Raw genomic sequence first — 27,793 nt, 5'->3', positions numbered from 1 at the left:
GCCGCTTTTCCAAGATCTCGAGGATTTTGAGGGGAGATCGTTGAGATTTTGTTTTTGGGGGGGGGTTTTTTTGTGGAGATAATATCCTTCTTTAGGCGACAAGGTCGTGAGATGTTCGATAGTTCTCAAGCGTCCTAAATTTTTGTGAGGTTTTCCCCTTCAACATACCATCTTCTGTAGATTAAAGTGTGTAAGTTAGTGTCAGACGGCTGGTTCACAGTAACTTGATGTGTCAGGAAGTGCCAGCTATTACCTTGTACTTAAAAACTAATAGACCCGGCGAGCCGGATACCTAGGTACAGTACGATAGACCTTCCTGAGTCTCCGGCAGGGAGCCGAATCAGGCCCTTTTCGCCTGACTGACTGGCTACCAACTACCAACTACCAACTACCCAGCTACTCACGTAAGCTGTACCGTATTTAGGTAGGCACGTAGGTCACACCCATGAATAGCTATGTACTTGGTGTAGATAACGTACACAGTACACAGTACACAGTACGCGGTACATGCCCATTGGGGAGTACCTATGTAATCGCGCACAGGACGAATTTCCACTCGTGTGGATTGCTTGCTAATTACATGCACACACTCACTCACTCACTCCACCTGGTCGGTGCCGCCGGCGTCGAAATCGATCAGCGCGTCGCTCAGGATGCGCAAGATGTGGCAGAACTCCATGACGTTGTAGCGCGTCCCGACTTCTTCCAGGAGGTACACGTAGTCGAGGAGGACCCTCCTCGCGGAGGCGTAGCCGCCGTTTTGGGCCACGCCGGAGAAGGTGATCGGTCCGCCGTGCTGGATGAATGTTTTCGCGGGGCACGTCGTTGTGGTTGTGGTTGTCGGGTCCATACCCATACCCATGTCGAGATCGGTGTCGGTGGTGGTGGTGGTGGTGGTGGTGGGATAGCTGGTGAAGCCGACTTCGCCGACGAGGTTCCAGTCTACGGGGTCAAGAAGTTCGAATGCCTCGCGCTCCCTGTGTGCTGGCTGCTCATGGTGGTCGTCTGTCTCGTCCGGCTGGGGCATCACGAAGACATATAGCCCAAGCACGAGCGCGGCGTGCACCAGAGCGACCTCCGCTTCGTAGGATGTCCCGTCAATGAGCCGCCGTCTCGACATGCACGAGAAGGTGTGCGCTGCATGGAGACATGCCCGCCGGGCCGCAGCCGTTTGTGACCAGGTCGCAATGTCGTCGAGTGCATTTTTCGCCCTCTCGGCCCCGTCCCTGCCGGACGCGACCTCAAACACCCCAAGGTCGGCCGTCATCGACAGGTTTAAGTGGTGCCAGAAAGCCTCGCAGTTGGGGTTGATGATGCGCATGGTTTCGCCGTACGACCTCCACATCTTGATGAGGAACGGGGTAATCGCGGCGGCGTGCTCGTCGTGGGCAAACATCTCTGCTGGGATCGGTAGATTCGAATGCCCGGTAGTGAGAGGGCTGTATCGGTGTCTGGCTTCCGCACTACAAGAAGCATTCACGTTAGCAGTGGCATATTAAAGCGCGCGCGCGCACGTGTAATGAGTCGTCTCGAGAGCACCCGCTCGCTAAGGAGACTTACATTCGAATCCAGGCCGTCGAGCAAAGACCAAAGAACCCTATTTCACTAGCATCCGAGGCTGGCGGGAGAATGGCCGCATCAAGCTGCGGAATCATTAGAGGCATGATGGTCAACGAACCAGCGTCGACCATCTGCGACCATCGCCTTTCGGTGGCGGCCTGAAATAACTCGGTCTTGCAGGGGAAATAGAAATGGAGCTGCTCGGTTCGGATAATGGGGTTGTGATCGTCGAGGTGGGAGAAGAACGAGTCGGTCATTATCAGACACAGAATCAATCTCTTGATCGATTCTATGCGTGTCCAAGCCCTCCACGTGGCGAGATTGTCCAGGGATTGGAACATGGCCGCCGACAGCTGCTCGCCTTCTTGGGGGTGGAATAGCCCGTGCCGCTGAGCGGCATTGATTGTCTCGTTGTACAGCAGGCGAGAATGTTCGGGCAGAGGCTGCTTCGGGTTGATGGCAGCCAACGACAAAAGGAGGAGTGAAGCTGCCAGGGTGCTCAGGAACTCGCCCAGTTGAACGTCTCCTTGTGAGCTCACGACCAAGTCGCGGCGGCATCTCTCGATCGCGTTGCCCAGGTGAGATCGCACGAATCTCTTTGCACGGGCCGAATCCAGCATGGTCAGCCCCATCAGGCACATGGGGAACAAGAGGGTGCTGGAGGTCTTCTTCGCCGAGAATGTCGGTTCGTGGATAAATGGCATCAGGTGGTGGAAACGTCGAAAGTAGACATCGAGGCTGACGTCCAGGATCGCCGTCGAGGGAAATTTTGCGGGCGTGCCACTGTCTTGACTGCACGAGTCACTCGCACCGCTTCTGATACTCGCTGCAACGCCTCTGTCGGCTACAGGCGAGAACGGCGTGTTCGCAGGCGTGCAGTCTTCGATCAACCTCGCCCTCCGTTCTTCGTCCAAGCCCCATCTTGATTCCGCAAACTCCCCCGGAGCAGCCTGCGATGGTCGAGTCCCTTCATGCCCGGCCGGACTTTGCTGCGAGTAGATATTATCCTCTGGGAAAGAAGCCACATCCCGCCAGATAGTGTGGATCAGTCGCCGGGCCGTCTGTTTCTTGGTTGGCCAGAGGCTTGCGATCTTTGCGTATCTCTCATCGGAGATATTGTCCTTGGGGGGCGAATGGAGCGGTAGCTGACGAGGCCAGTACGGGGACAGACTGAGCCGTGCATCATTTGTAAAACTCATGAAATCGAAATGTGAGACGTCATCCCATATATTGGCCGCCAGAGGCAAGTCTTGAAGTCCCAGCCAGTCTTCAAAGCCTGCGAGCGGAGGTGCAGCCCTGCGCTCCACAGGGTCACCGAAGTCGACCAAGGGTTTGACTCGCTGTGAGGCATGGAGATTTGATGGATCTTGAGGGTCTCCCAGTCCCTGCCTTTGGCTATCTATGCCGGCCACCAAGTTGTCATCGTTGGAACATTGCACCTGCATCGATTGGACCGGGTGACCATCCCGACGCGATTGAGAGAATGAACTGGCGCAACTTCCAGCGAGCTTGTCTCCATCTGTGTGCGAATCGGTGAGCGGTGGAGAGGCGACAATCTCTCTGTCAGAAGTCGAATGGTGGTTCCTGATATGCCGCATGAGCACATCGCTTCGTGCATATTCACGGCCGCAGTGTGAGCACTTGAACGGCTTCTCTCCTGTATGGGCTCTCTGGTGACGCTTGAGATGTTCGGCCTTGCCAAATTTCCTGTCACAATAGAGGCATTTCTTATTGCGCTGAGCTTTGGTGGCCATTGAGGCGGGGGGGAAATAGGAAAATAGTCGATCAGATCCAACGCTGAGGACGAATGACTATATCAATCGATCAGTCAATCAATCGAGATCTGAGGCACTGAGGTCCGGGTGTTTCGGTTGGGCCACAACAGCGAAGCCATGGCCCCATCGCGAATACGAATGTGGCAACCAGATGAAGAGACCAAGTTCCGGACAAATGTCCAACCAGGATGAAGCAAAAAGATGGAAGAAAATGTTTCGTCGTGGGACAAAATTGCGGAGGCTCCTCCACATCCCCAGGTAGTCGTCACTTTGGGGAATGAAGCCCAGTACGAGGTAATGCCAGGGGATTCGGGAATCGGAGGTAGATGGAATTCCCCAATGGTGGTGCTCTATACATAGACATACATATCTGGATACATGCATAACCCCATTCGGAGCGGGGAGTCTTGGAATCTGTACCTCGTACACTTATGCCTCTCTACTGCCACACCAAAAACACATTTCTACCTATTATCGGGAGTGGTGAACCACCATAATGCATCGTCATTGCCATCATGACTATTTAGTGCACAGCCTTTTCGCATCTCAACTTACAAAATGCTTCTGGACATGGAGGATCACCCTCTGACAGCTCTTCCACGTTACCCTGCTTCCAATGCTCGCTCCTTTTAGCGACCCTCCAATGATTGGTCTGTGTTGGAGCCTGATTTCTCCTGACTGTCTTCACCTGGCGCATTGTGTGGACGATGAGTCTTTCCGAGTGCTCCCTCTCTCACCATGTGGACAGCTGTGTGGTTGGTGAGGTATTGAGATGGGTCCTTGATGAATAGTGCGCAGATAATGGCAATAACCCCAAAGGGAATAGACGAGAAGAACACTCTCCGGAAGGCGAACGCATATGCCTCTCTGTATGCCATTGCCGCGGCCTGCTCAATGGCTGGAGTGATGCCTGGAACCGAGGCGAAAGCGCCTGGAATACCGACAGCGTTCTGTGCCGTGGCAGGAATCAGAGCCGCAAGTTGCTGAGGGGAGAGATTGTGAGCAGTCGCAACCTCCGCAATCTTCTTTGGAATCTCGTTCTTAACCACACCGTTGAGGATGGTGTTGAAGACTTTTGGCGTTTTGGTCAGCGTGAGAGAACTCCGATTCCTGTCCCAGATCCACGTACCTGCATTGCCCACACTCCCGCCACCGCTGCGAAAGGTGCCAATCAGTCCGGATGCGATTCCCAAGTGACGCAGTGGGACATTTAGTCCGGCGATCACATAGCAGATTAGGGTGATCATGGCAAAGGGTCCCACCCCAAAGAACTGGAACGCCATCCATCCTGCCCGATTGGACGGTACGACACCAGCATAGGCGGCCGTGAAGACGGTCTGAAAGACCAGCAATACAATCACCTGCAGCTTCAAATGGCCAAACTTGCCCATGAAAAGTGTCAAGATGCCGCCAAAGAGGAGTTGTGCAGCACCGTTGGGAAGAGCGATGATGCCGATCTGAATGGGGTCGCTCGTGAACATATAGAGCGAACCCTGAGGGAGCAGGCCTGCAAAAGAATAGAAAACGACGCCTGGAGGTATAGTATCAGCAATCGTCGGTTGACCGCGAAACCCCAAGCGGAAGCACACTCACCTGCCACGAAGACCACAACCAGAAGAACGGTAAACTCGCGCACTTGGCGAAACAAAGAATAGGGGAAGAAGGGTTGCTTTGCCAGTGTAAAGTCGTAGACGAAACAAGCCGTCAGAGTCAAGAAACCCACAATGATGGGCGCAATCACCGAGGCCGAATCCCAGGCATGTCCATCGGTCCCAGCCCAGGTCAGTCCAATCAGGAAAATCGTCAGTCCTCCCGTATACAAGAGGAAGCCGACATAGTCGACGTCCTTTACTTGCTGCCAACGCGACTTGGAGAAGTCATACTGTGGACGTGGGGGTGGCCAATAGAAGACCAAAGTCCCAGCTAAACTCAAGACGCCGTATATAATGCCCTGGATCAGTCAGAATGCGGATCTGGGCCAGTTGACATAAAATTCAAAGCTCACAATGTAGTAGCACCATCGCCATTTCGCAGCCGTGTTGGCGTTCAAAGTTGTCGCTATTAGTGTCCCCGCGAATGCCCAGGGTAGAATCATAGCACATTCGGTAAGACCTGGACGGATTGTCAGGCGTCGGGATCAAGAGGATGAAAGCTTCTCCTTACCCAGGAGGCCTCTCCATTTGTTTGGGACAAGTTCCTGGATTCCGGCGTAGCTGACAAAAATGATACCACACCCAAAGCCAATGACGGTTGATGCAGCGGCAAGCATGAGCGTCGACTTTGCGGTACATGCTATAATCTACAAAGGGTCATCAGCTTTCGATTCCACAATATAACGTGGTCGGGTCTTACCGAGCCAACAATAGCAATAACCTCGCCCGCCACGACCGTCCATCGTCGGCCGAAGACGTCGGACAATGAGCCTGCGAGGGAGAAGCTCACAGAGGACGCGATGCTCCAGCCACCCACAATCCAGGAAATATGATCAGTGTCGCCGAGGTCGGTGCCGATGGGAACCAAAATCCCTGTGACCAGAATGAAGCCACAAGAAATCGGACAGACGTACGAGAATGACAGCGACTTGCAGCAAACGTCAGCACACCCAACCACATGTTGCTCATAACGGCATAGCTACCAGGATTGCTAGTAGAGTCGGCCATGTCAAGGTCTCTGCCTTTTCTGGATTGTCCTCCAAAGCGGCTTGGTGTGGGTTGTCCAGGTCGAGCGGAATTTCGTGAACAGGGACATGACGAGCCTCTGATCTGGCTTGTTCAACAGTCTCAACTTCGGTGCCTGAGGTCTTTTCTTCAATTGAGGCAGACATTTTTGAACAGATATTTCAGAGTAAGTCCTTTTGGGGAGGGTCACCAGGTGAGAATCAGAAAAAGAAAGGATGAGCTGCAGGAAGTCTGGAGGTATAGGATGAATCGAAATGTTGATAATTCAGCAATGGTCTGTAAAACGATACCCTGTCCCACGCGAGAAGGGTTCTCCACCCGATCAGAGGACCCGACACTGCTTTACCGCACAAATGACAACTCCCTTTTCACCCGTTAGCGTAGCAGGACTAACGCCAGGTGGACCGGGTAATAGAATGATTTCAGGGAATGACAGTAAATCTGGGTGCTCAAATATCGCGTGGACCGAGAGAATGCTCGGGTTCGACCAGCCCGCTTGTAGCGTTCGAGTCAGTCGTCGATGAAGGAAAACCCCATCTGCTTCAACAGGCCCCACAACCTCACGGTCATCAGTCATTTCGAGTCCTCACACATCAACTGCCGCAAGGGAGATAGATGTATGGCCGTAGGAATTGCCGCAGCCAAGGTCTTTACCCCGAATAGTGCCGGAACATAAAATACAACAGATCAACCTGAACCCAGGGAAACTATGAACGAGCCCCACATGAGGTGGGCGCGATACCACAAGGCTGTCTGTGAACAACAGCTTTGTCCGGGGTACCCCACATAGTAGTAGAAAACACCTGGGGTTAGCGATGGCTTGGGAGGGGAAGGGGCGCGAATGACAAATGCGGATATAGTCCATGGGCGGTTTGCATTTCGATGTCTTCCAGCAACGCCACGTCGATGCTTTGAGAAGACGGCAATCACTTATTGTATCTGCTTGGCTTTGGAATATGATGATGATGATGATGATGATGATGGAAAAGTGCCGGATCGGTTTGCTGTCAGGCATACCTCTCAAAGAGCTTCTGGGACTGTGAATTAGTCCAGATAACGCATAGGCAGAGAACCTGGGGTCATCCTCCGCTGCTGCACACTTACTAAATCGTGGCATCAAGACCTCGCTCGCCATCCTGCAACAAGATTTTCGAACACTTTTCAGCATCTTCTGGTAGAGATTCTAAGGCTCGAAATTCCTTTTCCCGATTCTGCGCCGCCTGTTGGTGGTCGTTTGCAGTGGTCTCTGTAACCGAGATCCCTCCGACGACAAAGTGCAAAGACAGGATTCAAAACTCTGTGGCTCGAAGAGCAATTTTCGATTGGACTGGTTGTTGGTAGGTGCCGCCAAAATTTTCAAGCCGTGTCCATTGCATCACCAATTGTCCCGTTACTACCGTTGCTGCTGTTGACGGCAAATGTAACAAGGCCTGCGTCGCTGATGAAGTGTTTCTCGAAATCATTGACAAGTTTGATTGATCTCACCGGGTCGTAGAACAATTTGTAACTTCTTTGAACATCCTCAATGCCGACTTCCTTCGCCTTTCGCTTCTGACTCAGCAATGTGGACGTAGTGATGATATTACTCGCATATCGCAATCCAGCTTCCTGGCCGATCTTGGTGAGCAGAGCAAGCGCATCTGCCGAGAGGTCAACTTCCTCTTCCTGGGCGCGAATCGCGAGGATCTGCGAGATTTCGTCGGCTGCGTATGGCTGGGTGCTAATTATGACGAGGCGGTCCAGGAAATCCAACGGGAGGCCATGCGGCGAGCTGTAGGTCGTCCCTCGGATTCGAGTGTTCCCTCGGTTGCTCGCCATGATGACGATTGGAGCCAGGTCTGCTTCCAAGGCACGATTGATGTATGAATAACACTCGATGTCAAGCATGTGCACTTCGTCAATGAACAACACACCGGGAATGATCTCGGCTTTCCCTTCTTCCTTCCATTCTCCAACCTTGGTGTTGATCTGATCACGTACCTCACTCCGTATCTCACCCGTGTCGCCAGAAAAGAGGGCCAGGAACCCCTGCGTTCTCGAGTTGATGACATCGATCTCATGCAAGCTGACGGTGTGAACAACCTCCTTCCGTACTTGGAGTTCGCCCTCTGGACACTGCACGAACTTGGTGTCTGCGCCCATTGCGTCGTAGTCGCGTGAGCGCGTGTATGACCTCCCTAGTTTCGTGATCTTCCCCGAGGATTTATCAATTGAGATGACATCACCAGCCATGACTCTCTCCTTGGTCATTGAATCAATCATTTTGGTGCCCATGTCATAGACTGTTTCCATATCAGTTGTTTTGATGGTGAGTTTGCCTTGTTTGTTGCCCTAACCCGATCTTGTCAATTGAGGTCCAAACACATCGGAGAACCATGGCTCACCCCCGAGACGCTCCTATCTATTTGGATTTCGACCACCTCGCCTTCGATGATCTCACTTTCCTCCTTGATCCTCACACCGATGGACTTGCGGAATGCTTGGGTCAAAGCCTCTGTTTTGGACATTTCAAGGGAGAAGATTTCGGTAGATGCGAGCATTGTGAAGGGGACATCGGGTCCTAAGGATTGTGCCATGGCCATTGCGATGGCAGTTTTGCCTGTGCTAGGAGGACCAGCGACCAAAACTGCTCTTCCAGCAATCTTGCCCTCTTTCACCATTTGGAGGATGACGGCAGCCGCTTTCCGTGCTTTTTCTTGCCCGATTAACCCTTGGGAAGAGGCTCTAGGCTCCAAGGTCGCAAGATCCACACCAAGGCCTCGGATATGGGAATGGGCAGCAATGAGATTGAGGCCGCGAACCTCTCGGCTCTCGGACACGGTTGTTATGGGCTGGCGCGAGTCAGTGGAGCAACAACCAAAGAGACAGACATGAACTCACTGCCGCCATTTTCCAACAATAGTAAAATCTGAGGCGAAGACGAAGGGATCACTTTGAGGAGAGGTAGATGAATAGGCACCAAGCATCGATATTTCCAGTCCAGTCCGAGGCTTTCTGCGGATAGTGAATAAATTCACGGGAACCGACTTTCTCTGAGGAAAGTTGGCGCAGTCGGATGACCTTCCGTTTTCTGCGGAACCCTCGTCACGCAGAAATCCTGGACTGCGACCCAACGACAATCTACTTAGGTACGAGGTACATGAGCCTTTGTATGTACGTTGATGCAGCAAGGGTACCGACATACCCGGTGCTTTACATTGGGCGAACCTAAAGGAAACAATCTTGACGGGAAGGCACATTGTCTTTGTCAATTGCCACAGATGTCATATCCCAAAGTTCCCGTATATTCGACTTCCAGTGTATCCTGAGGCTGCCTGCGCTCGCTGTCTAGTACATTCGCCTCGCATTTATCCCTCCCTTCAATACATGAAAATATATTGCGCTTTCCTGAACCATCGCGGCTGCATTTCTAGGCATCTGGCACTTCGGCCACTCACTGAGAATCATATTTGCTACCGAGTGGCTTGGGAGTCAATACACCAGCACTATGCAAAAATCACCTTCCAAACCCCCGGGCTCGTCTCCAGCAACTAGTTCTCCTTCACTGCTGCGAGACCCGCGACTCAGAGGGAAACACAAACCGGCGCATTCGGCTGAGGATGTTGGCGCTGTCAGGGACAGGGCTTCGGCCAGCAAGACGACACCTACAGCCTCGACAAGTACCCGGACGAGCCCGGTCAGTACGCTGGGCAATCCTCCTACCATGCCGTCCGAACAATCTGAAGTCGAAAGTGCCTTCTTCTCCCATGTCACAGCCGCCATTGAAACCGATTTCTGGAGGCGCAGAAGCGAGTACCTTTGCTCTCAAGGCAAGGTTGCTCGACGAGAGCTCGAAAGGGAACAAGGAATGGAGAATCCGTTCCCCGACCTTATTAAAGAGGCTGAAAAGAAGACGCGTCGGTTTCAGTATGAACATAGCATTGCCAAAAAGCAGGAAACCAGTTGCCAGGAGAAGACACAGAAATCCGGAGGCAGCTTCATACGACTCTTGCTAGAGATCGTCAATGCTAAGGATGACCAAATCAAGACATTAACTGATCAAGTTGGGGCTATTCAACAAGAACTGGAAGGTCTCCGCTCGCAACAAATGGAGCAGGACGAGCGGTCGAAAGCCAGTATGCAAAGGCTAGAAGAATTCCAACCCCAGCAATTGTCGGTAGACCAGTGTCTGAAGAAATTCGACGATAAACTGAACAAAATAGACTCCAAAGTGGAAAGGCATGATGCGAAACACACGGAAGCAGATCGAAGCATCCGAAACCTCGAAAAGACGCAGTCTCAACACCGTGCCGACCTTGATGGTATCAAAGCATACTCAGAGACACTGGGGACCAACCAGGATACCCTGCGGGAGTCAATGAATGGTCTACAACAGAGTTCAACATCCATGGATGAGCGCATCCAAGAACTGGCAACTATACCTGCAGCGTTAGCAAGGGTGAACGAAGAAGAGATCCAGAAGGTCCAAACACAGTTGAAGGTAACACAGAAGCAGGTCTTAGACCAGACTGAACGAACTCGGCAGAGTCTCAATGTCAAACTCGAGGCCATGCAAGAAGAGTGGAAAACGAAATATGGCAAGTTCCATCCACAGTCCGAGTCGCTCTCTTCTACGATCGAGCAAGTTCTCGCGACGAAATATGATGGTCTAGGGTCAGACCTGGAGTCGCTCTCTCGTCGGATTTCAACGCTCGAGGAAGCTGTCAAAACATCTGATGCTGCCACCGCGGCCAACCACGCACAAATCGAGACCGTTCAAAAGGAGATCGCTTCTTTGGCGAAAGAAGTTTTTGGAGAACTATCAACGCTTAAAGCAACCACAGCTGGACTGGATACCACAAGAATGGCCGAAGACGTGAAAATCCTACGGATGCAACTGGCCAAACAGGCGAACAAGCAACAAGACCTGGCAGAATCCTTCGGTCAAGAGATACAATCACTGAACGATCGGTTGCCCAAGGCCGACATGAGTGACCATGACCTAGCTAACATGGCGGCACGAGGCTGGGATGGGTATGAAACCCTTAAAGCAGAATTGGCAGGTCTACGTGAATGGTGTGAGCTAAGGTTTCAAGATGCTGCCGATCAATTTGCCAAGCACGACGAGCGGAATAATCAGTTCCAGGCAGACCTGGACAAGCTCGCGTATTTCCATGGCCGCTTGACAAAACGCCATGAAAGTCTCTCGCAACATTTGACATTTATTAAGGAGGGTCCTGCCGGCAAACCTGTTTTTGAATACAACAAGAAGCAGCTCGACGCCTTGATTGAGCAAGCGATGGAAATTCCCGTCAAACGAGACGTTGACAATTTGTATTCTATGTATGGGAATCTGGCGAAACAAGTTCAAAATGTGACCACCTCGATTGGTCGAGTCGAAACAGACCTGGCGACTTGCCAAGACTTGGTCAACAGGAATGCTTATGCTTCGCAGCGGGTTGAGGATGAGACTACGAGTCGTCCTACGGTGCTCCAAATCTCAAGCAGTGACGATGACCACCGGGAGGAAGAAATCCCGGAAACGACGAAGGAAACAACAAAATCACCGCCCAGCTCTGCGTTGAAGAAGCAACCACCCGGTGGTGAAACTCGTCCGCCTACAAGCAGCTTAAAACGCAAGCGCTCACAGAGAGAAGAATTGTCTACAAACCCCCCGGATGATATCGATGACGAGCCTCTTGCGCCCCGCAGGCGAAAAGCTCGACGTTAGGTGGCTCGTAGACTTGGCTTTGGACACGCCGTTCTTTTGTTTCATTTTTAGCAGAGACCACGAATCAACTTTGAAGGACCTTTTCGCGAAGCGGAAAATCTCCAGGCGTGATACGGGGTCACACCATGTCGCCACAGTTTGTTAAAGATTGCCCTAGTGCCATGACCGTTGGTTTTGAAAAGTTGTTGGAGATGCACGCTTGGTAATGATGATTGATGAATACAATGAGGATAAACCCCCGAAAATAACAGGGTCTAATACTTCATGAGAAGATGGAGATCGTTTTTACTCCCCAATGCAGTAGGCAATGACTCTCATGGTTGATGTTTGATGAAAACATCAGTTGGGCAACCTTGTCAGGGCATGAGGAGAAGCTCTGGTGGCGCTCAAGTTTGGAGAGAGGCTAGTAAACTGTGGTCCAGGTACGTTGATCAGCGGTGATTGGTTGAAACACTCGTGCCTCAGCCTTGTTAATGCCTAGAACATCTTAGCTCAGACCTTTGCTTGAGTTCCGCCATTAGAGTCTTGGCATCTATCCATTGCGCTGAGCCCCGTCGTTCCCTGTCCCGCCCGTCCCGCTTTGTGAGGCCATGTTCAGTTGATCGAAAGAACCATGATATCCACCCAGTCAGAATAGAATGATCGCGTTCCCCTCCAATTTTCGGATTGATGAGGACGAAACAGGATAAAAATTGGTGATGAGTCGCAATGTCGCCGACCACTACTTGTATCAATGTTCAATCCCACCTCAAGGGCTCCTCGGCTCCGACAGGCCGGAAATCATCGGACTTGCACGGTCGAACCATTGGACCTTTTAGTCATCTTTCGCTATCAAGGAGGGATTCCTCTGTCGAATCAATCCATGGAATCGTGGGCCAGAAGGACCATCTCTCCTCTCGTCTCGAGTGGTGCTTGATCCACCTTTGACGCATATCGGCGACTGTGACGGCTCGCCTTTGGAGGCCCCGGTCGCCCATTTCTCAAATGTGACATCTAGATTAGCTCTCTAGAGCGATCACCTAGCGCCTCCTCGCTCTCCACGGCCTTTGGACTGGTTTCCCAAAGAGGAGTACTTTTCCCTTGACCTATCAGACCATTACACCATGTCCCCCGCTCGGTGCTTGTCGTGCTTGAACTCATACTAGTGTTGCGTGCCATCAACGGCACTGCGCGAGAGATCTTCTTGTCCCCGTCGAGGTTGCTGTCGTAGAATCCCTCCACAAATATGAAAAGGTCCTGCTGAGCCGTTTTCGGCGTGTCTTGAGGCTCCAGTCTTGTGTAGCCACGACTCAGCGCCCTTGCTTCGCCTGTCAAGCTCTTTTCCTGCGAACCTATCGTCCACGCCTAGTTGGCACGACTCGAAGGATCTATTTCTACTGGCACCAGATATGGCTGTCCCTGTGTCCTCGAGTGGCCCGTCCACAACACCGTCCCTGGCCCGAGTTGACGCCCGGGACCCCGAGACCACAGCGGACGTGGTCCAGGAGTTTCTCGAACGGGACGGTGCCGTCATTGTGACGAACCTGATCACCGCCGAACAGGCGGCGCAGATCCGCCGCGATCTCAAACCGCATTTTGACGCCGACGGGGGCGACAAGAGCGGCTTCTTCCCCAACACGACGCGGCGGGCCATCGGGCTCTTGGGCAAATCGGCCACGTGCGTCGACCTGGCCCTCAACCCCCTCTTCAACGAGGTGGCGTCCCGGCTCCTGACGTCCAAGTTCGAGTACTGGATCGGCCAGGAGAGGCAGGTGGCCGTGTCCAAGCCGCAGATCTCCAGCACCGTCGGGTTCCAGGTGAACCCGGGCAGCAGGCAGCAGGGCCTGCATCGGGACGACATCGACTACCACGTCCGGTCGGGCCACGACTCTGTGCTGATTGGCTGCGTGGTCGCGACGGTCAAGACGACTCGAGAGAACGGCGCCACCGTCCTCATCCCGGGCTCTCACCGATGGAAGGACGATCGCTGTCCGTACGACCACGAGGCGGTGCCGGCCGAGCTGGAGCCGGGCGACGCCACCATCTTTCTGGGGAGCACATACGTGAGTATTTTGGCAGGCCTGTTCTCTCTGTCTCTCTTACTGCGGCGGCACTGACATAAGTCTCCTTTTGCGATCTAGCACGCGGGTGGTGCTAACCAGACAACGTGAGTTTTTTGTCGTTGTTTTTTTTGCCACTTTATTCTCGAGGCCTTACACGGAGGGTAGGAAGCCCACTATGGCGAACGAGAACTGACTCGCGTATCTTGAAAACAGGGACCAAGTCCGGGAGACAGTCGGCATCTTTCTCACAAAAGGTTTGGTTGCCCCCCAATAGTTTTACTTCACTCAACTCTCTCACCCTACATTTTTTCTTTACTCCCCCCCAACCCCCCCTTCCCTCTCTTCTCTCAATCTCTCGATCTCGTAAATCTCACCACAAATCTAATCCAGGAATGTACCGCCAAGTCGAGAACCAATACCTGACGGTCCCACCGTCGGTGGCGTCGTCGCTGCCCACAAAGGCACAGCGCCTGCTCGGGTACGGGGTGAGTCCGCCGTTCTGCGGCTTCGCCACGGATTACAAGGACCCCATGCAGGAGTTGTTTGGCGTCGTGGATGCCGAGACGGTCGTGTTGTGAGGAGACACCCGAGCCAGGACCCCCGCGAGGGAGGGATGAGGGAGAGACAGAGGCGGGAAGAGAGAGGCTCGGCGGATCAGACAAACTTGCGGATAAATCAGGAAGCACAAGCAGCCTCGTCCTTCATGGGTCGGAGAAAGAGACAAAATGGAGCGAGACCACGTTTGGTAGTCTGTCTAGGTGTTCACTTTGGTATAAAGCCTCGTCGTTTTCGTCTCAATATCCCTCCTTCACATCCTACAACATCAGAACTACCCTGTCGAAACATCCCTCACATACTTGGAAAAGGACCAAATCAGACTTTCTTACAAAGGTGTTCCTTCACGCCGCCTGTGGTCCCCTCGGCCAGCAACCTCTGAGGGGCATCTTTGCAGACTTGACCTGCCTGTGCCAGATTCCTTTCCCGGTCCTCTGGGGCGATGGCTTGGGGAATCGGCTCCAGCGATTCGCTCTCGTCTTTGGATCCCTACGTCGCTGCTCTTGGTCATATTTCAGAATATACCGAAGAGGCGTCTCCTCGCGAGGCAATGGGTTGCCCACCTGGTCCCGCAGAGTGTGAGTAAGAGGCGTCGGTCGACGGAATGGTAGGCGTACTGCAGGAACACCATTCTCATCGCACCCCATGATATATTCCAACTTAGGGAATATGGGCATCTCGCACTCACGTGGCAGGATGCTCTTCGGAGTACTTGAGATAGCTCTTTTCACCAATTCGCAAGACGTTTGATTTCTGCTCTTTTTCCTTTGATCCCGTGTACTTGAGCTCCCATGGTCGTTGAACGCTGCAGTATGAGATCGTTTGTCTCCGCGTTTGTCTCCGCGTTTGTCTCCGCGCGAACTTCTGCAACTTCGGACAGATCCCTGAGAGCTATTACGGAGCTCTTCGACGACCATGTCAATGTTCTTCCGGCCCGCTTCGACTTTCGCATGTAGGGAATAAATATCGCAACCAGTGAATCTTGTTTCGGTAGTGTGTTGCTGTGGTCTTTGTCGCTGTGTCTTCTTCTGCAGTTTCGACCTCTTCGCGCTTGTTTTCTTGTTTGAATGCGCGATTCGGAGATTCGAAGATGCATCTTTGAAGCATTTAGTATTTTCTTGGTGAATAGGCAAGGGACCATAAGATAAATTCCGTCTCCACGGTGATGGAACTTTTCTGACCGTACCAGAAATGACATTGGTCGCAGCGGGAGATTCTGACGAAGACTTATGTCGGGCAGAGTACTTCATGGCTGTGCTGTTCATACCGCTTTCTGTTGAAGCAGAAGGGTCTCTGAACTGCCAGGGAGGATGTGGTTTGTATTGTGCATCGGGCATGCAAGCACCTGGTGTACATTTCCCATGGCTAGTCCCACCATTTGACAACACATCTATTGTGCCTTCTCGTATTTCGGTACGGACTCTGCTTTGGGTGTTGTTATTGTGGTTTGCAGCGGTGCGTTTTACTGAAGGGAATCTGGTGTTCAACCTATACGCCGCACTTGAGAGGCTTCTCTGACGACCGGGCAATCGGGTTCCATCATCACCGTCAATGTCACTGGGCGGGAGTGAATAGATCGACCTTCCGGTAAAAAAAGACCCCGAGGCAATAAGGGGTTTGACAGAGACCTTTCTCCTTTTTAATTTCCTCATCGAAGGCACTCCATTCCCATGCCGATGCTCTGCACGGTGCTCGCAGTCCGAGTCTTCAATGACAATACAGATTGGCATGCCTTTGCTTGGTCGATTTCCTGTTTCCAAATCCTTTGTAGCTGGGACAGTGTTATGTGGTTGAATCAACGCAGTACTGTCAGGCTTGGAGATTCCTGGATCTGTGTCCTCGATTGTTAGATATATCACCCCAGTCTGAGAGAGCGGTGTCCGGGTCCCGGAAAGGTTTTGTAGGGCATCAGACTGAAAGTTCGCCACCCTTGAACCATTAATAGGACATCGAGTGATTGGCTCTACAGTGGGTATGGCGCTTCGATCCTGTTGTGTAGTGTCATCGTTCAGGGCAGTCAACGTATCAGAGGCAGTTTCAGACGAGTCAGCTCGAGAAGCCGAAAGAAGTCTGGTATCGCATGCAATCACCCTCTCGCATCCCTTGCCCAAATTTAAATCATGATTAGTTGTAGACGGAGCTGGGGTGGCATCTCCTGAAGCAGGAAGAGTCTGTCCTCTGTGCGCGTGCCTGTCTGTATCGATCTGTCCATTGAATGGGGCCGGTCGCGATTCTGAGGGGGGATGTTCATGAGTTTTCAGAAGGTGCTGTGAGTGGAAGGACCAGGGCTTCTTTGCTGGTTTAGCAATGGTTGAAGTCGTGGCTACCAGAGTCTGTCTAGGGTCGGTGGTAGAGGCAATTGTAGCTCTTTTTCTCTTATCCAGGTATTCTCCACTTGTGTAGGAATGGACTTTGCTTCGAATAGGGTCGAGAGCAAACGCCTTTCCGTTTGTGATGACATGCTCCAATGCCAACGGTCTCTCCGGGCTAGATCCAAGCGAGGACTGTGTAGGAGCCAGTCCGTCCTCGGTGCTGTCGTCTTCGAGCTCTTGTTCTCCTTCTGATTCACCTTTGTAGCCGGTCATTTGTTCATCGACCTCTGAGCTTGATTCTAGTTCTTCGTCCTGAAGACTATTTGGAACTCGGTACTGCCGTCTCAGGTTCAGCGCGCGACGCTGGAGCTTTGTTGGTTGGCGTATATTACCAGTGCGGAGGGCGACTGCGATCCTGGCCGCCGCGTCGATCTGAATGTCACTGTCAGGACTGCATCAATAAGTTTGCCGTAAAGAAAGTCATCGATCGATGAACAACAGAAAAGGCACTCACAGGAGTCAGCGCAAAGCCCAACTCGTAATGTAACAACTGTGACAAGAGCCACAAATAGTCTTGAGTATCCAAACGTCGATCCGCATTCGGGTCCGGATCACCGTCAGTAAGAGTCAAGGGGCGAACCCGATTCTGCAAATCATGAGCTGATTCGCGTGAAAACCATTGAACTTTCAGGTCTTGAGGAAGTCCGACTTGGAGGCCATATTCTGGGGACCAGCGCCATCGATCCTCCTTGTAGAGGTCACGCAAGATGGCCGACTCAGCTTCATACAGTTTCCCCATCTTACCCAAGGTGAGATCGATCAGTTGGCACTGTTGCGTCCTCTGAGATGCCAGACTTTGGAGAATATTCTCATCCATGTTCGTCCGCATCACAACTTCTCGTACCGAAGAACGGTATGGTGACAAGCGAAGCAGAATAGGGACGTCACCGGAGACGACAGAGGTGCCTTTGAGCAACGATTTGGAGGCACTTGATCAACTGGAGACAGTAGCTTTAGAGAGGCTTGAGGCTTGAGGTTTGGAAGAAAGAGGATAAAAACTGCAGGCCTAGGTTAAAAGACGAGAGCAAAGGGAAAGTTTTGTACAGCGACAACAGGTTTCAGTCACCTCTGCCAGACCCAGACTTCTGACCGCCGTGTCGAACCGTACAGGTGGTCTAACTGCGTGCAGTCTGTAATATTACCACCAGCGAGTCTCCCAAAACTGACTGTAAGTTCTTGCGAGCTCGTCACAAAAGAGGAGCTGTCACTGATTGGAGACAGATGGAGGCCATAGGGAGTATGTCTGTGCTGGTAAGGCAGACCGTGACGGGCGAGAAGTCTTGAGCCACCAAAAGTAGGAAGATAGAAAGAAGAGGTAAAAGACGGTGCAATGAATGGCTAGTGGTCTATCGGTCTGATGGAAGAGGGGGATGTTGGCACTCTGGAAGTCTGTCATGTAGTGACTGCGGGAGGTGCTTCTTATGGCTGAAACAATAATCAAAGCCCAGGTTTTCCGGATTCCAGCACGACGACCTCGAGTCTACTTCACATGAATTGGGGGCTATTGTCTACGTATGGAAGTCCTCTCGTCCAAAGTTCTAGTCTAGCGTTCTTCCGACCCCATTACGCCGTAACGTTGACATTAGATTAGCATGAGGTGACTCTCGCATAGTAGCTTTAGCAGATCGACTCATTGTCAAACGCAATAGGCTCATGTCAAGTGCTCACATTTCTGAAGAGCCTGAGAAAGGGGGCGTAGAATCTTCCTTGAATGTGTAGATCGGCTTTACCAGCGATCGGCGGTGGGTTAACACTTTTGACGCCGTGCCACTTGCTGGAGATGGTTCCTGAGAAGGGTCGCATTTTCGATGTTGCCGTTGTGACCGAGTCCTAAGGTGACTGCGATGCCAGCCACGTTGTCTGCCGGTATAGATGCCTAACCGTCTGCAGCATTGAACCGCTGAGCGAGTAGCCCTAATACTCCTCGTCCTCAGCCGCAATGTCTGTCCAAGGGCGGGTATAAAATGGGTGGACAGCACTCCCGCCAAATTACCCCTCCGTGCCCACCTGTGCCCCTCCATATTGCGGCCTGTTTCCCCGCCCCCTCCGCGTTCCCACGTCAAACTCTATCCAAGACAGTAGCGACAAGAGATTTAAAGGGAGATAGGTGATGATCCCCAGAGACATGATGATCCTGTAAGTCAAGTCGGCCCCCTCCGTGCCTTTGAGCCCAGGCTTCTCACTGCCGCCGTCCATGGCGGCTCTGATGGTCCTCAAAAAGGTGGATTTGCAAGCAAGCAAGGAAGAAAGCAGACAATGCAAAGAAGCGCTTGTTCATCTGCTGCGACGGCACCTGGAAGAACGCAATGGGCACGCTCGCACCGCCCACCAATGTGTCGAGGCTTGCGCGCGCTGTTGACCGACATGGCGTCGACTACGACGACACCACCAAGACCGCCTCAACCATTTCACAGGTCGTTCATTACGAAAGCGGCGTAGGGACGTATTCTGTCCTACCGAGACTGATGGCGTTCGACTATCTGTACTCGGGACTCTCGGGGAAAGGTTTGTAAGAGTCTTGCTGCTGCCATAGCACCCTCACCAGCCGCTCCTCCCTTCTTCAGGGTCTTTGACAGACAAGCATGGGCGAGGAATCGAGATATACCCCCAACTAACCACGCCTGAGCAGGCATAGAAAAGAGTATCCTCAATGCGTACAGCTTCCTCTGTAACAACAACAATTTTGGTGCGGGTCAAGACGAAATCATCCTCGTGGGTTTCTCGCGAGGCGCTTTCGCGGTTCGGTGTCTTGCCGCATTCATCACCCAAATCGGTCTGATCCGGCGCCGGCACCTCTTCCTGCTGGCCACAGTCTTCGAGAACTGGTGGCAAAACAGGGGAGAGATCGATGAAAAGTAGAGACAAGCCAAGGTTTCTTCAGTCTTCCCCACTGAGTATCGTGCTAGTCGGATATCGAAAACAGGGGACCCCTATGCAGTGGTTATATTGCTAAATCCATTCCATATACGTGGTACCAAGCCGATGAGCAATGGTGGAGTGTGTAGCAGAGGGTGAAATGCCTCTCCGGCCGACCCACCAACTTCTGTTTTCATCCAAGCGCTCATTATCGCACGGCCGATACCTTCCAACTGGCACGCGTAAGATGCCCCTTTCAGTACCCATGGTTTGAGACTATTTACCGAGGGCTTCAAAAGCTGTAGCATTGTCGCTTCACTGGAAAGACGACTTTGACGTGTTTCTGACCCTGGAAAACCTGGCTTGGTTGACGAGTTTCGCAATCCCTGTCTGTCGATTATTCAGTTGATCATAAGGAGAACCAACAATATGGGACTCGGTGTCCTGGAAGGTTAAGCTTGTCCTGATATGCTTGTTCTGACCTCTTTCTGACTGTCCAGAATGCAGACAAACATTTCCCATACGTCCCCGGAACGGTTTTGCTAGAGCAAGAGGCAGCCAGTTCTACTCAGCATCTCAAGCATGGCCGTGGCAGAAACGCGAACGTTGTCCTTTCTCCGCAACCGAGCACGGATCCAAACGACCCTCTAAACTGGCCGGGATGGAAGAAAGAGTTGGTTATCGTGATTCTCTGCTTCGGAGCAATGCTCAATGCTGGCACAAATGTGTGCTCACCTCTTTGCCTGTGTTTAGGAAAGCAAGTGACAAATTCTAGGCTCCTCTACTCAATGCGTCATACTACCCTATGGCTGTGGAAGTCAATGTTGACCTGACGACTCTCGTGATGGCTTCCGGGTATAACGTCCTTGCAGCAGGCTTATCTGGACCCTTTATTAGTGCGTTAAGCCGGAAGTATGGCAAGCGACCGATTTTCCTTGCGTCGACGCTATTCGACATCATCGGCACGGCCGTCGCAGAAGCGAAGATCAGTTACAACTATCTCCTTGCCGGTCGCATCATTCAAGGGTTCGCCATGAGTGCTTTCGAGTCCTTGGTAATTGCTGTTGTTGGAGACCTATACTTCGTACACCAGCGAGGCCTCAGAATCGCAGCCCTCAATTTCATACTGCAAGCTGCCGCGAACTTGGCCTCTATCATCTGTGGACAAGTATTTGCAAGCTTAGGCTGGCTGTGGCTGTTTCATCTGTTCCAAATCTTCCTCGTCATACAATTTGTCCTCATGTTCTTGTTCTGTCCAGAAACAACCTATGTTCGAGAGGCACGGTATGAAACGGACACCAATATGGATGGGAATTTTGACGACCTGGACAAGGATGGGAAGCGGATTCAGGAAAGTAAGGCACAAGCCGCGACCGAACTGGAGAGTGCAATCACTGCTCCGTCGAAAAAGACGTTCGTCCAGGAGCTCGCAATCTTCACAGGAGTATATTCAGACGAAAATATCTTAAAGTGTCTCTGCGGCCCGCTGTTAACCTTGCTGAACCCAATCACCTGTTACACAGTCACCACTGCTGCGATTCTGAATTGCTGGCTCGTGGGAGGTGCAATCGTTCTATCTGGGCTGTTGTCCGGGCCCCCTTGGTTGTACAACGCCGCTCAAGTTGGCTACGCCGGCACTGGACCTTTCATCGGAGGTCTACTCGCTTCAGTGGTCACAGCTGCTGCAGGAGATAACTTGATCAAATATATTGCCAGAAGAAATCGTGGCGTATAGTGAGTTCTCCAACGAAGCCACGAACCCTGCTCGACCGGTGCTAATCTTGACCTTCCAATAGCGAACCAGAATTCCGGCTCCTGTTCATGGTTCTTGCGGCTATCACCGCCGTGCCTGGGTTTTTCGCTTTCGGCTATACCCTCAGTATCGGGGCCAGTGTCTACCTTGTCATATTCTGTCAGGGCTTACTGATGTTCGGAGTCTTTGTGGGCATCTGGTCCTCGATGTCCTACGGTCTCGACGCCTTTCGAAATCTTGCCAGTGAGACTTTTGTCATGATCATGACTTTCAAGGTGATAAGGATGCCCCATCTGTTTTATTCCTTCACTGCTGCCACTTCCCAGCTAATGCCTTCTGTCGCAGAATCTCATGTTCTTTGGTCTCAGCCATTACGCCAATGACTGGGTTGCAAACAAGGGACCACAGGAGATGATGTACGTGTTTGGTGGGACAGCTCTCTTCCTGTGTTTGCTGGGCATACCTGTTTATATATATGGGAAAAGAATGCGAGGTTTCTGGGTCAGGCACGATCTGTTTGCAAAGTTCGGGGTGGGCACTCATCCTCAGATCTCGGGGTAGTCTCTCACTTCATGACCATGGAACGGAGAGACCGAATCACTCCTGCCAAAGACCTCTCCACAAAGTCATCCGCGGCTTATAGTCTACAACGCTGAGCAACTCAGAAAGTATCAGCACCTCGCAGCTTTGTCGTAAAGACCGTCGCTTTCGACACTTGGTGGTCAACATACACATTTTGCCTGACCGGTAGAGCCAAGTCCGGTAGGGTAGTATGGCTAGGCTAAAGTGAGATCATCGGGACTTGAATGTAGACGGCTCGGTGGTGAAACACGCAGCATCTCAGCATTCAATAGATGTAGAATCTCCAACGATATACGACAGCCGATTCTGTCTGAAAAGCCTACAGCCGGCTTCAACGGCAAAGTAATTCGAGGTTCTCTTGTGCCATCATATTGACAGTTGCCGCAATATGGTGCAGGGCGGATCTGAGCCCCCGCGCGGAAGTCATTTTCACACCGAGACAAAATTAGCATCATACGTCTGGCAGACGCCTTCCCCCTGACTGTGTGACTGTCGGGAATCCTCCGCCAATGTCCGGAAAGGTCATCTGTGACAATGTATCAATACTAAATCTACACGTACAAGTACAAGTTGCCAGGGGAGCGTGGAGAACCGAGCTTTAGGGCCGACACTTGATGCCGGAGTATGGACTTCGCTCAGTAAGGCGATGTCATGCTGCCCCGGACTGAAATGGTAATCGGTCCGAAATAGCTTGCTCCACAGCGACATCCTCGCGGTGAAGCAATCTTGCACTGCACCGAGATGGGTTGGGTGACACAAGGTATGGGCAAAATCCTGGCCAAAAAGGGCGACACTGAAGTCAAGCAATGTTTGCCAAAGGTGGCATTTCGTACGTGTGCAAGAATAGAATCTGAGCAATGATCTCTCTAGAGCTGGAGTGCTCATGTTCATGTCCATGCTGACTCTTTCGATTCCTTCTCGTTCGAGTTTTCCTCGTACTACCTCCTGCTTCGACGGCAAAGTCCTCCGACTGGTCTACCTGACTTGTTTGACAACCCATCACCCTTTCAGTGCTACTACCATCGTAAAGATACCTCCTATGAGAGGACCAGCACTAACGTAGCCAACCTGGACAGCATTGAACAGCCAAGGGGGGCCTCGAGAAAATACCAGCTAGGATGATGGCTGTGGCGACGTACCGTAAAACCGGAAATCAGAGACTGTATCCGTTATATTGAGTTCAGAAACTTGAGATCTTACCCTGTGGCAATGAGCCCAGAGCCGATGGCTGAATAGCAAGCAGCTGGGTTCAAAAGCGTAATAAAGGGACTAATGACCAGCTTGATGAGATTTTCTTTAGTATATGTGCCGGTGTAGATGACCAAAGATTGGACGAACGTCTTCTTGTCAGGGATCTCTCGACTAGGCGTGCGTTAAATATTGAGCTCTTCGACATGCTCTTATTAAGTGTTCTTGGCAGCAATCTCTTCGAGCTTTTCGTCAACTGCCGTATCTGTGTCGTAGCGACTGTCGCGGATATAGGTCGTCTCCGGGCAGAAAAAGAAGAGTAACAGAATCAAGATCACCAAAAAGATCTGGAAAAGGTGGAACAGCTAAAAGTAGCCGAGCCCGCTATATACTACGCTAGTAAGAATCGTCCCTGAGGTTACCGGCGGCATAGAGAACAAATGATATTGCCGAAACTCGCATTGCGCGCTGGTGGACGAAGTACAGATCTCCGATAGTAGATACTGTGAGGGGTTCCCAGGTTGAGAGAGAAAAGCCTTGGGTGACTCGAGCGGCCATCAGATACGTAAAGTTCTTTTTTGACTCGCCAATCGCGGTGCCGACGATTGTCATTAGGGTAGAGAACAGGAAGAGCGGCCTCTCCCCAAATTTGCGGCTTAACGCGCAGACTAGTGTAAAATGCCTCATTAGTGAGTGTACATCGGTAAAGGGGTATGGACTAATAAATTTACCAAAAGGCCCTGTGGCTCCTGCCACGAGAAGGGCGTAGCCCGAAGTTAACACAATGTCTCCCAAGGGCGCGCCAATTTCCAAAGAAATTTCATACAAGGAGGCGTTAACCTGTGAGACGCTGACTGCGCTGTTCAACATGGCTCCCAGATAGAGAATTAAGCTGATTGACTCCTTCTTCCATGGTGACCAGTTCAACGGATCGTTGGAATCTAAGCTAGGCTGAGGAGAGAGCACGATATGCGCGTTTCTTCTAGTGCCGTGTTTCAGACATTACGTGACCGCTTCGAGCTGGGCAGATTCGTCACTCAGCAAGACCGTGCCTGGAACATGCACGAGCTTGTGGTCTTTGAGTATCCCGAGACCCATGTTGATGATCCAGGCCGAGGACAAGTGCTGGCGCGTACGTCCTTCGAGAGGGTTCTTTGAGCAGAAGAGAGAGGTGACCTTAGATACACGAGAGTGGTGTGATCGAGGGTGGCCTTTGAATATAATCCCGGGGTGATATGAAGAGTGATCTGGTCCAGACCAGGTGTTGATGCTCATCTCTGGCCGAGCCAGGGTGGCCAAATTATCCTCGTATCCCGTCTCCCGTGGGGAGACTGCCAATGGCAGTCCCAACTGTGGGAATTCCCCACGTTTTTGCCATGCAGGATTTCGGGGAATGGTCCAATCAAAATGGCTCGCTTGTGGTACAGTCAGTACCTAGGCGCGATAAGCTCGCTGACCCCGGGGAAGCACCAACGCCTCCCGAGCGATTGGCGCCGGCAAAAATGCCTGGGATGGACATTGTCTTAGAAAGAAGCATCCTTACTGGTGGTGGTCCAGAGACCCACGGCCGTAGTTGCCCGAAACTTTGGGCTATTCTTCAGCTTTGCCTAGATACATTCCGAAGATGGCGGCAGTCAGTTTGTGGCCACCAGCATTGGATCCGATTTGAGAGTCAGTATTTCCCCAGACCTGTCTCGCCCCCAGTGTATCGGATATTTCGCCAGAATGAGACACGGTCGAAAGAATCTCGGCTTGCGGAGAGATTGGACCCCGAAACCCGCGCAGCACGCTGCGTATGCATGAAGGTGGATCCGGTCTCTCGACCCGGAGATACTGCTACGTGTCTGGGGAAGAGCGGCAACCCATCGTTTCTGGACATCGGCTAACACGACAAAACAATCGAGGCCGGTCGAAGATCACGAGAATTGTCCGGGACACTCACCTCTATCTGAGAGCATAGTGTCATACCGCATCGGGGTGAAGGCGAAGGTGGGGTATGTGCACTGCTTTTCGTGGCAGCTGAGGGCCTGGCAAAGCCTGTGGTTTGTGGTTATAAGACGCCCACTTGAACTACAGCCATATCCCTCACAGCGCAGCTCTAAGGAACGCATCCACGCTTGAACCACCATGGCTGGCATACCGGACGACGGAAATGGGATCGACGTGATCGTTGTAGGGGCAGGCTATGCCGGGCTCGCCTGTGCGATTGAGTTGAAGAGGAAGGGCTGCAATGTCCACCTGATAGAGAGGGAGCCCCGGTTATAAATCTTGAGTTTGAAGCAATCGATTGCGACTCTTGCAGTAACATACTCACTCTTGTGTAGGCGACATCATCACTCTGGCGGCGAATGCCACCATAGTGATGGAAAAATGGGGTGACGTCGTGCCAATAATGGCGGCTGAATCTGCCACTCCTCGAGTGGTCACCTTCAAAAGTGATAAAGGAGAAGTCCTACTCACTCAAGACTGGAGGCATAAATACAACGGCCACTACAACTTATACACTAGCCGTGCTCGCTCCCAGGGAATCGTGTACGACTATGCGGTGCAGATCGGGGTGAAATCTACGTTTAACGCCCGCATAACCGACTACTATGGGATGAAAATAAAGCTGGGATATACCTAGACGGCTAACTTATCACGGTAGACTTCGTCGTCGGAGCCGACGGAGTCTACAGCCGAGCTCGTAAGTATGTGATGGGACAAATGGGATATGGCTCAGCGTAGTGGCTTTGCCGTATACCGCGCGTACTTTCCTCTCGAACACTTTCACAAAGAACCTATTCTCCACGACCTCGCATACTCTAAGACCGACGAGCTGATCATCTAGATCGGGCTGGACCTATATGCTATTTTCATCATTAATGCTAAACTAGGCTTCGTATCTGCCTATCTAACCCATAAGGACACTTACACTGTGGAAGAATCGTAGACTTATCCAGGCACTGTCAAAGATATGCTCGAATGCGTCAAGAACTGTAATCCTATCTTAGAAGCAGCCATCAGGAACTTCCCAGAAGAGATCATTTGCGATTTTAAACTCCTATGGCGAGATCCTATTAATAGATGGATTTCGGATAAAGGGAGAGTCATCCTAGTCGGTGACGCTGCGCACCCTCATCTTCCAACGTCTGGTTCAGGAGGCGGACTGGCTGTATTCTGGAGACGCGGAGTAGTATGGGTATGAGAAATTCGATGAGGTAGTGGCGCACATCAAAGAGGGCAAGCCGTTTAGGAATACCAACGTGCCGCCAATCTACGAAGACGATATCTGGAACATTAAGACGATGATGGAAATGGACAAAAAGACCGGCACAGAGAATTTGTACAAGATTGCTTAGAAATTCTAGTAATATTGGCTCGCACCAATCCCAACTTCTCGCGCGAAGCTAATTAATTCTCTACTGTAGCTGCCTTCAATCGTGAGTGTTTCAAAGACCGTTGTCGAAAACCGGATCTCGGAGGTGCAATGGACGTGGGTCAAGGTTCTGCCCAAAAGACTCGAATTGGCAATCCACTCGAGTGCGAGCACCGTCTGGTGATGCAGTCTCCCTGCTCAGGCCGCTCAGCTACCAGAACTTTGACCGAAACCCAACGTTGCATCAGGGGACTTCATACGGACGAAATCGATGTGCAAAAGAACAAACATTAAAGAAGAAACAATTTTCTAGCATCTCCTCGAGTCGTGTCGCGTCGCTGTCCCGTGTATCTAATCGTCATCACCACGTGAGGATAATCGAGTTTCAAGATGGCGACAATTACGCACGCCCCGTTGGCCCCGTTGACCACGAAGGATACGAAAGGCACGACTGAGTTTCCCATCCGATACACCAACCCTGAGTGGCAAAATACACATCGAACACTACTCTCTGGTGGATTGACGAAGGATCTCGAGTCCATCCTACCTCCCGGTCTTGACCAGGAAGACTTTGACAAAGCCATCGGCGAATATGTCGAGGTCTTGGGCAAGGATGGTGTTTTCGTCGGTAAAGCCCTTGAGGATTTTATCGACCCTTACGAGCTGTAGGAAGCCGAAGGTAAGAGGAAGCTTCCAAGTGCCGCAGTATGGTCAGTTATCCCAAGTATGCTTGTTTGGAAATGCGCTTCTGGTTCTGACGGCGAGTCGCATGTAGTCCGCGCACGAGGGGAGAGCTGCAGGGAGTCCTCAAAGTTTCCAACAAATACGGTATCCTGATGTAGACTTTTTCAAGAGGCAAAAACCTAGGGTGAGATTTGCCTTGTGTTACAGCCGTCGATTTGTCCTGCTTACCCGTTTTACTTAGCTACGGCGGGCCAGCGCCCAAAATGAATAGCTCTGTTGCCCTGGATTTGCACAGGATGAACAAGATCATCGATGTCAGCGAGCAATACGCCTACGCCGTCGTCGAGCCGGGCGTCACTTTCTAAGATCTCTACGACTACTGCGCTAAGAATAAGCTCAAGGACTGGCTAAGTTATCCAACACTGGGCTGGGGCAGCGTGATAGGTAACACCCTCGACCGAGGTAGTGGCTGGACACCTACCAACGTCCACTGGCAAGATCGTGCTAGCCGACGGCGAAATTGTCAGAACTGGACAGTTCGCTATGGACGGGAACGAGTCAGCTCACCTATCGAAGTACAGCTTCGGACCTTCCATTGAGGGCCTATTCATATAGAGTAACCTCGGTATTATCGTCAAATTAGGCATCCAGCTACACCTACAACCGCCGGCGTACATGGC

General features: G+C 51.8%; 10 protein-coding genes across 10 annotated transcripts; 6 read left to right on the top strand and 4 right to left on the bottom strand.

Annotated features, from left to right (window-relative positions):
- Window positions 1-598: 598 nt before the first annotated feature.
- On the bottom strand, window positions 599-3,314 carry AYO21_00437 (hypothetical protein; the record flags this gene model as incomplete). The annotated part of the gene is made up of 2 exons (XM_022650427.1): window positions 599-1,463; window positions 1,561-3,314. The coding sequence occupies 2 exons, from the start codon at window positions 3,312-3,314 to the stop codon at window positions 599-601; spliced, it is 2,619 nt and encodes an 872-aa protein (XP_022517041.1).
- A 650-nt stretch (window positions 3,315-3,964) lies between these two features.
- On the bottom strand, window positions 3,965-6,159 carry AYO21_00436 (hypothetical protein; the record flags this gene model as incomplete). Its single annotated transcript, XM_022650426.1, has 6 exons — window positions 3,965-4,866; window positions 4,929-5,286; window positions 5,341-5,447; window positions 5,499-5,634; window positions 5,688-5,915; window positions 5,971-6,159. 6 exons carry the CDS (start codon window positions 6,157-6,159, stop codon window positions 3,965-3,967), a joined length of 1,920 nt encoding a protein of 639 aa, XP_022517040.1.
- A 1,210-nt stretch (window positions 6,160-7,369) lies between these two features.
- AYO21_00435 (RuvB-like helicase 2) lies at window positions 7,370-8,902 on the bottom strand (the record flags this gene model as incomplete). Its single annotated transcript, XM_022650425.1, has 3 exons — window positions 7,370-8,344; window positions 8,398-8,844; window positions 8,894-8,902. The coding sequence occupies 3 exons, from the start codon at window positions 8,900-8,902 to the stop codon at window positions 7,370-7,372; spliced, it is 1,431 nt and encodes a 476-aa protein (XP_022517039.1).
- A 598-nt stretch (window positions 8,903-9,500) lies between these two features.
- Window positions 9,501-11,723, top strand: AYO21_00434 (hypothetical protein; the record flags this gene model as incomplete). The annotated part of the gene is made up of 1 exon (XM_022650424.1): window positions 9,501-11,723. The coding sequence occupies one exon, from the start codon at window positions 9,501-9,503 to the stop codon at window positions 11,721-11,723; it is 2,223 nt and encodes a 740-aa protein (XP_022517038.1).
- A 1,388-nt stretch (window positions 11,724-13,111) lies between these two features.
- AYO21_00433 (hypothetical protein) lies at window positions 13,112-14,343 on the top strand (the record flags this gene model as incomplete). The annotated part of the gene is made up of 2 exons (XM_022650423.1): window positions 13,112-13,769; window positions 14,156-14,343. The coding sequence occupies 2 exons, from the start codon at window positions 13,112-13,114 to the stop codon at window positions 14,341-14,343; spliced, it is 846 nt and encodes a 281-aa protein (XP_022517037.1).
- Window positions 14,344-16,433: 2,090 nt separating this feature from the next.
- Window positions 16,434-17,509, bottom strand: AYO21_00432 (hypothetical protein; the record flags this gene model as incomplete). Its single annotated transcript, XM_022650422.1, has 3 exons — window positions 16,434-16,514; window positions 16,648-17,064; window positions 17,147-17,509. 3 exons carry the CDS (start codon window positions 17,507-17,509, stop codon window positions 16,434-16,436), a joined length of 861 nt encoding a protein of 286 aa, XP_022517036.1.
- A 1,489-nt stretch (window positions 17,510-18,998) lies between these two features.
- AYO21_00431 (hypothetical protein) lies at window positions 18,999-19,551 on the top strand (the record flags this gene model as incomplete). The annotated part of the gene is made up of 2 exons (XM_022650421.1): window positions 18,999-19,197; window positions 19,322-19,551. 2 exons carry the CDS (start codon window positions 18,999-19,001, stop codon window positions 19,549-19,551), a joined length of 429 nt encoding a protein of 142 aa, XP_022517035.1.
- A 426-nt stretch (window positions 19,552-19,977) lies between these two features.
- Window positions 19,978-24,229, top strand: AYO21_00430 (hypothetical protein; the record flags this gene model as incomplete). The annotated part of the gene is made up of 6 exons (XM_022650420.1): window positions 19,978-19,999; window positions 20,056-20,273; window positions 20,324-21,282; window positions 21,345-21,576; window positions 21,647-21,717; window positions 24,058-24,229. The coding sequence occupies 6 exons, from the start codon at window positions 19,978-19,980 to the stop codon at window positions 24,227-24,229; spliced, it is 1,674 nt and encodes a 557-aa protein (XP_022517034.1).
- Window positions 24,230-25,198: 969 nt separating this feature from the next.
- Window positions 25,199-25,697, top strand: AYO21_00429 (dihydrodipicolinate synthetase family protein; the record flags this gene model as incomplete). The annotated part of the gene is made up of 2 exons (XM_022650419.1): window positions 25,199-25,271; window positions 25,396-25,697. 2 exons carry the CDS (start codon window positions 25,199-25,201, stop codon window positions 25,695-25,697), a joined length of 375 nt encoding a protein of 124 aa, XP_022517033.1.
- A 1,122-nt stretch (window positions 25,698-26,819) lies between these two features.
- Window positions 26,820-27,478, top strand: AYO21_00428 (hypothetical protein; the record flags this gene model as incomplete). The annotated part of the gene is made up of 2 exons (XM_022650418.1): window positions 26,820-27,094; window positions 27,355-27,478. 2 exons carry the CDS (start codon window positions 26,820-26,822, stop codon window positions 27,476-27,478), a joined length of 399 nt encoding a protein of 132 aa, XP_022517032.1.
- Window positions 27,479-27,793: the final 315 nt, after the last annotated feature.

The sequence above is a fragment of the Fonsecaea monophora genome, assembly GCF_001642475.1.
Source record: "Fonsecaea monophora strain CBS 269.37 chromosome Unknown Scaff2, whole genome shotgun sequence".
Taxonomy (NCBI): Eukaryota; Fungi; Ascomycota; class Eurotiomycetes; order Chaetothyriales; family Herpotrichiellaceae; genus Fonsecaea; species Fonsecaea monophora.
This window is presented reverse-complemented; position numbering and strand designations above follow the sequence as displayed.